At 38.4% G+C, this 13,303-nt stretch overlaps 1 protein-coding gene across 1 annotated transcript in view; it reads left to right on the top strand.

Moving 5' to 3' along the window:
- The window catches only part of LOC134567660 (uncharacterized), a 484,351-nt gene that overhangs the window by 36,225 nt on the left and 434,823 nt on the right, over window positions 1-13,303 (top strand). Inside the window, exons 11-16 of the mRNA XM_063426051.1 lie at window positions 4,497-4,728; window positions 6,431-6,550; window positions 7,783-7,950; window positions 8,115-8,218; window positions 9,215-9,293; window positions 11,674-11,799. Of these exons, the coding sequence (XP_063282121.1) occupies window positions 4,497-4,728; window positions 6,431-6,550; window positions 7,783-7,950; window positions 8,115-8,218; window positions 9,215-9,293; window positions 11,674-11,799 (829 nt within the window). The remainder of the gene's footprint in view (window positions 1-4,496; window positions 4,729-6,430; window positions 6,551-7,782; window positions 7,951-8,114; window positions 8,219-9,214; window positions 9,294-11,673; window positions 11,800-13,303) is intronic.

The following is a 13,303-nucleotide window of genomic DNA, read 5'->3' as shown; positions in this document are numbered from 1 at the left end:
GTGTAGAAACTCTGGCTGCTTGGTTGGGCTGGCGCGCTTTTCTGCCGTTGAGTCGCGGCCGCCATCTTGAGAGGCCCACTGGCCGTGTTGCTCGAGCCGCGGAGTTTAGCCGGGGCTTGTGAAGTCGCTTGCCTTGGTTTGATGGATACCGGGATGACCTCCACCGGTCAAAGGGGGGGGGAACGGGGCCCCATGTTGAGGTCGTAGCCCAATATGGTCCCAGGAGAGCGGCCGTCTCCCCCGTGGTCCACTAGGTTCAGTGACCGGTAGGCCCTGCTGCTCTGCTCCGGTTTCCGTGGTCGGAGCTGCATGTTTCGCGCATCGTTAGGTGCCGCTTCTGGTGCTGGTTAACCCCCTCAGGTTGGTAAGTAAATATAGTCTCAGTAGGTCGCCGTGAGGGCTCAGATTATGCCCCTTGCCACCGGAGCACGCAGCATGTGCGTCCGACCATCTTGGCGGTCAGGCCCCGCCCCCTATTAATATATTTTTAACTAGGAACTCACTGTTGTAAATAACTAGTGATGTCCCGAACGGTTCGCTGGCGAATAGTTCCTGGCGAACATAGCATGTTCGCGTTCGCCACGGATGGCGAACATATGCGATGTTCGGTCCGCCCCTATTTGTCATCATTGAGTAAACTTTTACCCTGTACCTCACAGTCAGCAGACACATTCCAGCCAATCAGCAGCAGACCCTCCCTCCCAGACCCTCCCGCCTCCTAGACAGCATACAATTTAGATTAATTCTGAAGCTGCATTTATTTTTTATTTTTTGTATTATTATTTTTTTTTGCGTCTGTGCTTATTATACATTATCCCCCCATAGCCAGTAACCTGTGTTTATTATACATTATCCCCCATAGCCAGTAACCTGTGTTTATTATACATTAACCCCCCATAGCCAGTAACCTGTGTTTATTATACATTATCCTCCCATAGCCAGTAACCTGTGTTTATTATACATTATCCCCCCACAACCTGTGTTTTTTATACATTATCCCCCCCCAAAGCCAGTAACCTGTGTTCATTATACATTATCCCCCATAGTCATTTATCGTTGGACCTAGGCAGCATGATGTCTTAGGCCGGCCCAGAGAGTGAGTGAGTGAATAATATAATATATATGTTCAGAAACACATTAGTAATATATGTAAATCGGGTTCATGCAAAGAGGGTGAAAAGGTATTAAAGAAAAACACACTTATTGCATCAAATTTACAAAGCCAAACTTTTAAAAGCTTTCCTCATTTCTTTCTCGGGATGAGGAATATATCGGTTGTAGACTGAGGATTTCCATCTGCCCAATCTTTTAATAATATGCACTAATAATATGCACTGGAGTGTCAGTGTTGAAGGAGACCGAAGCTGCCCCTATTCTAAATGAAAGACCCGAGACATGGATACAACCCAATCTTAGGAGTAGTGTTCTGATGTAGAAGATGAATTTAGCCGTAGTCAGAGGGATTCAGTGAGAGTAGTGGTGAAATGTGTGTGGCATGACTGAGTGTGGGTAAGTAAGAGTCAAGTATTTTAACTGGGCACTAGTTCTAGGTGGGATAAAGTGGTATAGCGGATGGATGAGTAGTTTGGTTCGTTTTAGAGGTTTGTAGAGAAAGTATATAGTGATCATGATTTTTAGCGATATCCAATATTTTTAAGGTGGTCCCAGTGCCACCACTCATATCTGGTGTCACAATAGCTTGCATTTAGAAAAAAAACAATTTTTTTGACTGTGAAATAATAGCAGTCAGTTTCCTTCACACGTGTGCGTTTCAGGGCCTGCCAGGGCACAGTGTCACACCAGTGCAACTCATATCTGGTGTAACAGTAGTGTACATTTAAAAAAAAAATACAGGGGGCTTGTTGTCACCTTTTGGGGACCCTTGGTGTTGTACGTGGCTGGGTGGAGGAAGAGACCTTCAATGACATCAGTGAGGACAAGGAACGGGACATGGCTAGCTTGGTATCCAACCTTGTGCAAATGGGGAGTTTGCGGTTGTGCAAATGGATTGTTTCAGGTTGTTTGCGGTGCGTTAAGCGGGGAGTTTGGTCTGTCACTGTGAAGCAGGCGTAACCCTTACACTACCTGATCGATACAACATCATACCTGATGTTTTAAAGCACGTTATTACAAACAATTTAGGAATGTTAGGTGATTTATGCCCTTTATGGATTAAAACCAGACTCTGCTTCAACTATGTAATTTTCCATGGGAGTTTTGCCATGGATACCCCTCTGGCATGCCACAGTCCAGGTGTTAGTCCCCTTGAAACAACTTTTCCATCACTATTGTGGCCAGAAAGAGTCCCTGTGGGTTTTAAAATTCGCCTGCCTATTGAAGTCTATGGTGGTTCGCCCGGTTCGCCCGTTCGCGAACATTTGCGGAAGTTCACGTTCGCCATTCGCGAACGGAAAATTTTATGTTTGCGACATCACTATAAATAACCCTCCAAATGTATTTTGAGAGAGATAACAAGAGATAATAAGTCAAAACATTCTAAAATGCCAGAGCATTCCTGGTGCCATAACCACTACTTTGTACTGTAGTGGTTGTGATGCTTGGATTGTTTATTTTAATTTTCCTGCAACAAGTCTTCCAGTTGCATTCGTACTATATGATCACTATTGTAATCACCTCAACAATTTCATATACTAAAAAATACTTCACAAACGTTATGTCTTAAAAGAATTGTAATTTCACTGTATTTCTCTTGGCTGCTTCACATCAATTTAAACTGCATAGGCTACATGCAAATAGTCTGACATTGAAGTCAAATTCTACAAGAGGGCAAAGTGCAATTAAATAAATACCTAGTAAGGACTCTAGGACCTCTAATAACCAGGAGGAAGGCAGAATAGGTGAACAATGCAGTCCATAGCTTCCATGCACTGCATTACAGGTGAGCCAGTGACCAAGTGTCTGCAAGAAGAAAAAGAGTATAATACACACGCTAAAAAGGGGGAATACTTCCTACAGGGTGCTCCAGAAAGGGAGGGCCAATCCCTGGAGACATCAAATGGAAGAAAGGATAAATATTCAGGCACACCTGCAGTTTCCTCTAAAAGGCAGTCTTTTTTTTAGGAACAAAAAAGTGGAGACAATGTTTTGGCTCCTCTCTGAGCCATTATCATGTCTTGATAAAGGCTTTGAGAGGAGCCGAAAAGTTGTTTCCACTTTTATGTTCATAATAAAAGACTGCCTTTTAGAAGAAATGTCAGTGAGCAAGTGTCTGTCAGAGCCAGTGGTATAAATAGCCAGATACAGTTTGGCGAAGGAAAAGCCAGATAAAATGAACACTGAACCAAAGATCGGTCAGACATTGGTTCAAACAGATCCGGCAAATGAGCAACATGGTAAGGTGTGTCTTTTTGCTGATGATACTAAGATATATAACAGGTTTGATGCTCCAGGAGGGATAAGCTAAATGGCAAATTATTTAGGTAAACTAGAAAAATGGTCAGAGTTGTGGCAACTAATATTTAATGTGGATAAGTGCAAGATAATGCGTCTTGAACGTAAAAACCCAATAACCTCAACATCTAAAGAAAGGGGTTTAGTAGTGATTATTTCTGATGACTTAAAGGTAGGCAGACAATGTAATAGAGCAGCAGGAAATGCTAGCAGAATGCTTGGTTGTATAAGGGGAGGTATTAGCAGTAGAAAGAGGGAAGTGCTCATGCCATTGTACAGAACACCGGTGAGACCTCACTTGGAGTATTGTACGCAGTACTGGAGACCGTATCTTCAGAAGGATATTGATACCTTAGAGAGAGTTCAGAGAAGGGCTACTAAACTGGTTCATGGATTGCAGGATAAAACTTACCAGGAAAGGTTAAAGGATCTTAACATGTATAGCTTGGAGAACAGACAAGACAGGGAGGATATGATAGAAACATTTAAATACATAAAGGGAATCAACACAGTAAAGGAGGAGACTATATTTAAAAGAAGAAAAACTACCACAACAAGAGGACATAGTCTTAAATTAGTGGGGCTAAGGTTTCAAAATAATATCAGGAAGTATTACTTTACTGAGAGGGTAGTGGAAGCATGGAATAGCCTTCCAGCTGAAGTGGTAGAGGTTAACACAGTAAAGGAGTTTAAGCATGCGTGGAATAGGCATAAGGCTATCCTAACTATAAGATAAGGCCAGGGACTAATGAAAGTACTTAGAAAATTGGGCAGAACTAGATGGGCCGAATGGTTCTTATCTGCTGTCACATTCTATGTTTCTATGTTTCTATGTAACACAAAATGTAGATGCCAGAAATTGTTATATACAAATTAATACCCCTGAATAAACAGACTAATAAGGAATCTGCATACACCATGTGCACTATGGAAAATTAATCTGGTAACATTCCAAGCAAGAAAATGAATGCAAAAACCATGCTAGCTCACCAATATCACCATGCATTCGATACAGTAAATATTATGGTAAAGGAAAAATGTGTTATGTTTATCATATATTTTCTCATTATTTTGTTTTTGTATAGGTGCAATGATGTCCTTGACTTAGTGGAGACAATTAAACATTTTGAGACCCTTAAGACTGTGGCATCTATAGGTGGTGCAGGTTCTTCAAGTTTGGATGCCATGGTGCAAGAAATCTGGGACTCATATGGCATTGCCAAAGAAAACTTTGTTAACCAAATAACCGATATTTTTACTACTGATAGAAGCAGTCCTTTTGAAAAGGCATTTTTTGACTTCAGAACTAAAATAAAGGTAGGTTATATAATGCTATCCGTCTGTCCTTTATGACCATGATAGCAACTGAGAAGTTCCGATCTGTTTCCATTCTTGAAAATGCTGGCATGGAAGAAAACAAACTGATATTTCCTGGCCTAGAATTTACAGTTCCCAGTTTAGTGAATTAGACTTTAGAATATGTGGTTTGCTTTCTGCAATACACAGACTGCTGTATTTCCCATTTGTACTGTGACCGTTTCCTTTCACAACACATTTTGAGACAATAAATTACACTTTATAGTTGTTGTAGAGCATAACATTCTCTGGGAAGGCTCATAAAATAGAAATAATTTACTTCACTTCACCTAGAATATTGAATATAGGCAGTGTGTCTTTTACAAATTTTGCTATCAAAGAATTTCAGTTCATAAAAATAGATAATTTAATATAAAACACAATGGCCTTGATTTAAAGGGACACTACAGTCACCATAACAACTACAGCTTATTGAATTTGTTCTGGTGAGTAGAATCATTACCTTCAGGCTTTTTGTTGTAAACACTGTCTTTTCAGAGAAAATGCAGTGTTTACATTACAGCCTAGTGATAACTTCACTGGCCACTCCTCAGATGGCTGTTAGAGATCCTTCCTGGGTCATGGACCCAAAAATGCATCCAAACATTCAGTATCTCCTCCCTCTGCATGCAGACACTGAACTTTCCTCATAGAAATTCATTGATACTATTCATCTCTATGAGGAGATACTGATTGGCCAGTAACCGGGGTTGATCACCTTACGCAAAATGGGAGTATCTATATCGATAGAATCTTAAGTGCAACCACGGGACATCCAATTTTGAATTACTTTCTTAATATCTTTCCTCTCCCTATTAGGGATATATACTTTAAGAATGACTGAACTCTTTACATGCTTTCTGTCATTGGAGGAGTTAATTTGTTTGCTTTCATGACCCTCTATCATTGGAGGGGGTAATTGGTTGGTTCTAATGACCCTCCTCCTCTTTCTCTGCTTAATTGGATACGCAGCTGTTACTGACATCACAAAAAGGGGCGACTCCATTTTCCCTTTAAAAGGAGGCAAGATTTCAGTCTGATCTTAGCTCTTGACATAGGCGCATATCAGCACCGAAACACACATTGAGCAGACGCTCCACTGGTGATTTTTAATACTTGGACAGCTTTTGCATGCCTTAGAAACTTGCTATTACTATAAATCTTAACGATCTCCCTGGGCAAATAGGCAGTTTCTATTTTAGGCAGTAGTAAATGAGTTAGTATCGGCTATTTTAGCTTATTTCACACTATGTTGGGTTATGCCCTAATTACCCCACAACCATTACGGACTCGATGTTAGATTCTCCTTCATCGTGTTTGTATATTTGAAGCATTATGACTGGTTCAGACCACCGCTTCTTGACTTACCCAGAGCTAGCACCTATTATTATTATTATTATTATTATTATTATAAGCTACATTTATTTTTAATTGTCACTTTTGAATTTGAAAAAGTTTTTATGAAAAGCTCGTGACCACATTTATGCCAAATATGTACTCACAAGTATTTTATTTCATTAGGAAAAAACACAATTTTGGTAACTTGTAGAGTTTGTAAAAATGCTATTTTGACTTACTTCAGCTTCCTTAAATTAATTTGTGCAAACTAATTTTGTTTCCATATTTTTCATTTCTTATCAAATTTAATTTTCCCATATTGCAGAGTCTAGAACACAAGCTTGGGGAAATTCTGAGAAGCAGTTTCATTCAATGTCCCACCATAGCATCTCAACTGAGACTTTTAGAGGTATTTGAAGGAATCAGCAGACGAGATGTCGTGAAGGTAATATTTGCTTTAAAAGGAAGGACACTCCACAGCCCAAAAACAAAACAGTTAAAAAAGAAACCAGAATTGAGTAGATATACCCCAAATAAAATGCATGCATTTAATAATATTTTTTTTTAATTAGGGTATATCTAGAACAGCTTGAAAGAGCTGTAGCTCTATTGTTTGCAGCCTTTGAACCTCCCACCCCTTTGCAAGGCAGGTGCTCTGAACCATTGCCTACCACTGAGCTGAACAACCAGGAAGTAACAGGACTGGTTGTCTGGTTAACCTCATGGGAGTGTAACAAGGTTAATTTATAAAAGTGTCAATTTCTATTGAAACCCGCACTTTTTGTAAAATGAAAAAAGAGAATTTGAAAAGAAATCACTCTTCACACAAAAACTACGTACTCAAGCTAAGTTATTTACGAGTTTGGAGTATTCATTTAATCATCTATACTCTTACTGTGAGGGGTATTTTGTGTCTCACGAAAAACTGACTGTAAATACAGTACCTTTATGAAACAACGAGTGAGTGGGTTGCATTTAAACCAAAATCATGTGGGGATAGGGGTAAAACTCTGGAACTATAAAAGCTTAGAAACAAAACAGATCTTGATTCTTTATGATTTACTAACAGATTAACTACTGACTGAAAAATGTGACCTTATTAAATTTTAGCAAATATAGTTAGCAGTCATTAAAAGTTTCAACTCAACATGAGTGGACGGCAGGACAAGAACAAAAAGCAATTCTTGGAAGAATAAATCACATTCATACTTATAGAAATATTTTAGTCTTGTATTTGATTTGTTATTTTTAATTTTTTATTAATTTCTCTTTATGATAATGCTTTATAGTCTATATTTTTAACCCAATAAGTGCTTTGATAAATGAGTTTAATTCAAGGTTTTTCAACTTCACCAAAGTATGCTTACTATGAGTGTTATTTACTAAAGTGAATTCAAAGAAAATTGAAAGTTGGCAAAAATAGCCAAATTACAAAATTTCTCCAGCACAATACTGTGTTCAGTTCAACTATTTTGGCATTTAATTGGAAATTCACTTTGACATCAGTCTGAATTTCTGGCAATTCTCAATTTAGTCAATAACTTGCTTCAATGTTAAACAATTTAACCAATACACCAGTAAATGTCAAGCTATCATAGCATGTAATTATCAAATAAATATAATGGAATGGAAATTGTGAGTCACACAATTTACAAAAAATATATCTTTCATTTTCAGGATCACTTGAAGGACAAAGATGACCAGTTAGTTGCAATGTTCATGGAAGAACTCACTCAAGTGAATGAGATGTATGTGTCCATGGCACATAATCCTCCTATGCACATTAATATGGCTCCTACAGTCAGCAAGTTGTTGTGGATTAGAGGACTTCATGCACGCATTTCTGTAAGTTGTTTTTGTAAGAGTTAACATTTTTTCATGTTTATTATGCATTAGTCTAACGGAAGAAGAATGAATAATGGGTTGGAATATGTGATGTAAAGCCCTAATTGTGCTTAAATGTGTTTATTCTTTTTTTTACATTTTGTATTTCATATTGTCTATCCCAGGAACCCATGGTGAAGCTGAAATTAGTATCACCACTCACTCTAGAAGGAGACTTGGGATGGAAACTGAGGCATTTGTACTCAGCAACAGAAGAAGAAATGAAAAGGTACACAAATGCAGAATGGCTAATATATTCAGCATGCTACAACAAACACCATTTTGTTATTTCAATTTTGATATAGGTGTGGAAGTGCAGCTCCACATATTGTCTGCACAAGGAAGCTCTTCACAAAATATACCCAAATAGAATTTCTCTATGTATTTCCCTAATAAATAGCGAACATAGAAAACTGATAGATTACAATTAGGTTCATAAATACAAGTGATACATGTAAAATCCTTGTTAACAGTACTTGATGTTAAAAAGCATTGTCATTTCTGTGGAATGTGTGACCACTCATTGGTGTCTATCACAAGGTGTCAAAGGGTGTAATTGCCCCCCAGGTCTTTACTATTGCACAATGCACAATTCACCTGCTGAAAAGCAGCCGCAGATGAGTTGGTATGTCTGCTACTAGAGATATATGGCAGAAGCAGGCAGGACCTTTGCTACCATGTGGATTTGTGCGCTCCTGATTTTTACTGGAACATTGAGATATTACCTTAGAACAGGCATAGGCAACATTCGGCACTACAGATGTTTTGGACTACACCTCCCATGATGCTTTGTCAGCATTATGGGTGTAAAAGCATTATGGGGGATGTAGTCCACAACATCTGGGGTGCCGAAGGTTGCCTATACCTGCCTTAGAATCTGCTGTAGTTGGGCTCATCCAGGTGGCCAGACCTCCCCTGGTGTCTGTCTGCTTTACCAATGCTCCAATCCATGATACCCTGATGCTATGAGCTATACTGGCTCTACTGCACATTCCCCCCTAAAAAAGCAAATCTAATTTTTAGTGAAACATGTGGTTAAAATAATGGCCTGAAATGAAGGTGAAGAGGGGCCCACAAAATTCACAGCCTCTAGTAAGGACTGTCATGGATATTTAACTGAAATATAATTACTATATAATATGTATCTCCTGCCAATGAGAAGATTTGTAAAGATCAAAGTGATAATCTGAGTGTACATTTTTAAAATGTCTTTCTTACACACCAGGTTTGAGGACAATCTAGTGAAGTCTTGGCTATCAGATGTGAATAAGGAACTCAGCGAGTCCTGGAAACTCCCTTTACTTGTAAGCAAAACTTACATATTTTTGTGCATGATGGTTGTCACAGTCCGGGTATTGCTGGAGGCTCATCTCCAGCTTCCAAAAACTCTCTCCAACTCTTGTGAGCCCCTGCCTAGCCGTGTGTAGGTCTACAATCTTGTCCCTTACATCCTTGGACAGCTCTTTGGTCTTGGCCATGGTGGAGAGTTTGGAATCTGATTGATTGTTTCTGTGGACAGATGTCTTTTATATAGGTAACGAGCTGAGATTAGGAGCACTCCTATTAAGAGAGTGCTACTAATCTCAGCTTGTTACCTGTATAAAAGACACATGGGAGCCAGAAATCTTGCTGAGTGATAAGGGATCAAATACTTATTTCACTCATTGATATGCAAATCAATTTATAAAAATTTTGACATGTGTTTTTCTGGATTTTTTTTGTTTTGTTAGTCTGTCTCTCACTAAAATACACCTACCATTAAAATTTTAGACTGATCATTTCTTTGGGCAAACATTCAAAATCAGCAGGGGATCAAATACTTATTTATCTCAATGTGTATATATATATATATGCCCGTGCGGTCTCCCGGCAACATATGTATTGAAGAGAGGGCCCAGCACATGCCATCTTCAGCTTCCAGAAGCTCATTCCAACTCTTGGAACCCCTGACAGGTTTGTTGCTGGATATCATGGCAATGCAACATGCAGGCTGGGCTCACAAGAGTTGGAGAGAGAAGCTGCTGGAATCTGAAGATGGTGTGTGCTAGGCACCCTCTCCACTACAGAGCAAGTCTGTACAATGCCACTGGACCACCAGGGGGTGTTACAACTACCCTCCTTGGCAACAGGTAAGAGGCTGAGAGGAGAGAATACAATTAATAATTAATGCTGTTTTTTAAATAAAATACTTTTTCCTACAGAATGCATCTTCTATCCTACCGCACATCCATCATCTACTACAACCTTGCATCCACTAAACTCAAAATGCATCCGGTACACACACCCTGCACCCACTATACAAACACCTTGCATCGACTACACATACACCTTGCATCCACTACACACTGCTTGAACTACACACACTCACATCCTGTATCCACTACACACATTGCATCCACTACACACACTCTGCATCCACTACACACATGCATTGCATTCATTACATATGCACTACACACACACTGCATCCACTATACAAATACATAGCATTTACTACAAACACTCTGCATCCACTTTTTCACACACACTACTGCATCCTTGTGGATGGACTTTGGGGGCGGACCCTGTGGGCGGACTCAGGGAGGACCCTATGGCCAGACTCAGGGGTGGACCCGGGGGTGGAGGGGCCCAGACCTTGAGCTGTGTAATTGGCCCAAAACTTTCTGATGGCCACTGTGTTTTTATGGGACAAGCCATTACTATTAAAATGTATCTGATTAAATTGATAGTAAAGTAAATAGTGTGCTTATTAAAAAACAATCAAGTCAGGCAAATAGACTGAGATATTATGTTCTCCATATACTGAAGATAAAATGTTATTCCATGGAAGTTATACCCTAAAATAAGTACATATGAATTGAATGTTAATGTGAAAACTGGAAAATTTCATTTTGCTGAAAAATACCTCTTCGTGTTGTTAGTTTGTTTAGTAATTGTTATACAAATATGTATGGAAGTATTTTTCTTTTTAACTGAGATGTACAATTTTTAATGTTAGATTTGTACTTGCTTGTCCTATGCATATACCATTGCATATTTGAAGCTCTGTCCACACTCTTGGTTTATAATATCCATACATTTGGGCTATAATATCATATTATATTTTTGAAACTTTGACCATTCTCTTGTGTTCAGTAATGTCCACTTGTAAGAGTGTCAATTCGCGGTAATTAATTTATGTAAATAATTAAGGTAATTTGACCAAAAGTATATTATTACTTGTTATGACCATAACATGTTTTAAACAATAATGAAATTAAGAGCAAAAACGTTTAATTGTGTCCAAGCGCACTCCAGACTCCAGTACACTGATAAATATAGTATTAAAAAATAAAGCAACTGTTTAGCACACCTTGTATTTCAACCCAAATCTCTGTGCAGCATTTCAACAATATGTATTTGTCAAGCTCTCTCGATGTTTGAAAGACCATAACATATCACTAATTCTCCCATATCTGGATTCTTTACTAACCCTTTAAAATATCTAGATGTTTTCACATGAACATTTTTTTATTAGTCTTAAAAAAAGTTCTGAATGGGAACGGAAACATTAACACCATTGATACTATGAATTTTAAACTCATTATAAAGGAATTAATTTACTAACAAGATTATGGATAGACAGATTACTGTTATGCATTACCTGTATATCTCAAATTGTTTTTTTTTTTATTCCTGTTACAGAGACCTTCCTTTTCAAGAAATGAACAGGAGGATTATTTTGCTCAAATCGAATTAAATCTTAATCCAGACATTCTCATCTATCTACGGGAAGCTGAATATTTGGTGGGGCCTCCTTTCCTGATGAAGGCAAGTTAAATGAGATATATGCAACATTCTATTCAATGTCTTTATTTATTCTTTGCATTTTTTGTACATCAGAATTTAAATGGCATCTAACCACTTGTTGGTTTTAAGTGCCTGACTTAGGACTTGTTTCTACCGTTATCACTACTTTTTAAGGTCTAACTGCTATTCATTAAATTTTGGCTGCCACCTCTTAAAGCTGGTTACTAAGCATTGGATAATGGCTTGCTTTATTTTTCATGGGAGCCACTAACTACTTAATGAATAGTTTCCTACTGGTTTTCAACCCTTTCGCTACTGTTTAATGGCTGCTACTAACATTCAAGACTTAACACCAGGCACTTGCCATATGCTAGGAAGTTAACAACAGCTAAATTCCTATAAAAAAAATATTAGTTGTATGGTATTACAATTAAATCCTGAAGCACATTATCAAAGCATATTAAACCATAATGGACTGCAATCAAATTACAGAAAAGACCAAACACATGATATAATGTATATGGTCCTTCTTTCTATAAGCAAAGTGCATGTGTAGTTTAAATGAACCGTTCATAAAGTAGAAATAAGCCACAAAAGTGACATATGAATGTATCTGGCATGACAGATATTATTACATTTCATTCACTGTCAGTATCTCCCTTTAAGGATAATGTATCAATGCTTAGGGTGCATGCAAAGTATGGTTGATATGGTGACAGCTTACTCAGCATACATGTCTGGGATTTTGTTTCCTGGCACTTTAACTAATCTATACAGTAATGGATTAAGGGTCTCAGAGCCTTGACGTCCTTCAATATTTCTGAATATTAATTGCTTGACAGAAGTATTTTTGAGGCGTGGTAGACCCCCAAAGGAAACAAACTATTCATAATACAGTGAGGGGAAAAAAGTATTTGATCTCCTGCTGATTTTCAGGGTTTGTCCACTGACAAATAAATGATCAGTCTATAATTTTAATGGTAGGTGTATTTTAACAGTAAGAGAAAGAATAACAAAAAAAAAAATCCAGAAAAACGTCAAAAAAGTTATAAATTGATTTGCATGTCAATGAGTGAAATAAGTATTTGACCTCTTCGACTTAGTACTTGGTGGCAAAACCCTTGTTGGCAATCACAGAGGTCAGACGTTTCTTGTAGTTGGCCACCAGGTTTGCACACAGCTAAGGAGGGATTTTGTCCCACTCCTCTTTGCAGATCCTCTCCAAGTCATTAAGGTTTCGAGGCGGACATTTGGCAACTCGAACCTTCAGCTCCCTCCACAGATTTTCTATGGGATGAAGGTCTGGAGACTGGCTAGGCCACTCCAGGACCTTAATGTGCTTCTCATACAAAGCATGAGGACGTCCAGTGTTGTTTCACAGAGTCAAACTTTGGGAAACTGCAGGAATTGCAGGAAGCACAGACAGACACTACACACAGGTGCAGACATGCACAGACAGGCACTAGAGACAGTCTTGACACTGCAATATAAACATCTCTAAAACTGCAATGTTTTATATTGCAAG

The sequence above is a fragment of the Pelobates fuscus genome, chromosome 1 (assembly GCF_036172605.1).
Source record: "Pelobates fuscus isolate aPelFus1 chromosome 1, aPelFus1.pri, whole genome shotgun sequence".
NCBI classification, from domain to species: Eukaryota; Metazoa; Chordata; class Amphibia; order Anura; family Pelobatidae; genus Pelobates; species Pelobates fuscus.
This window is presented reverse-complemented; position numbering and strand designations above follow the sequence as displayed.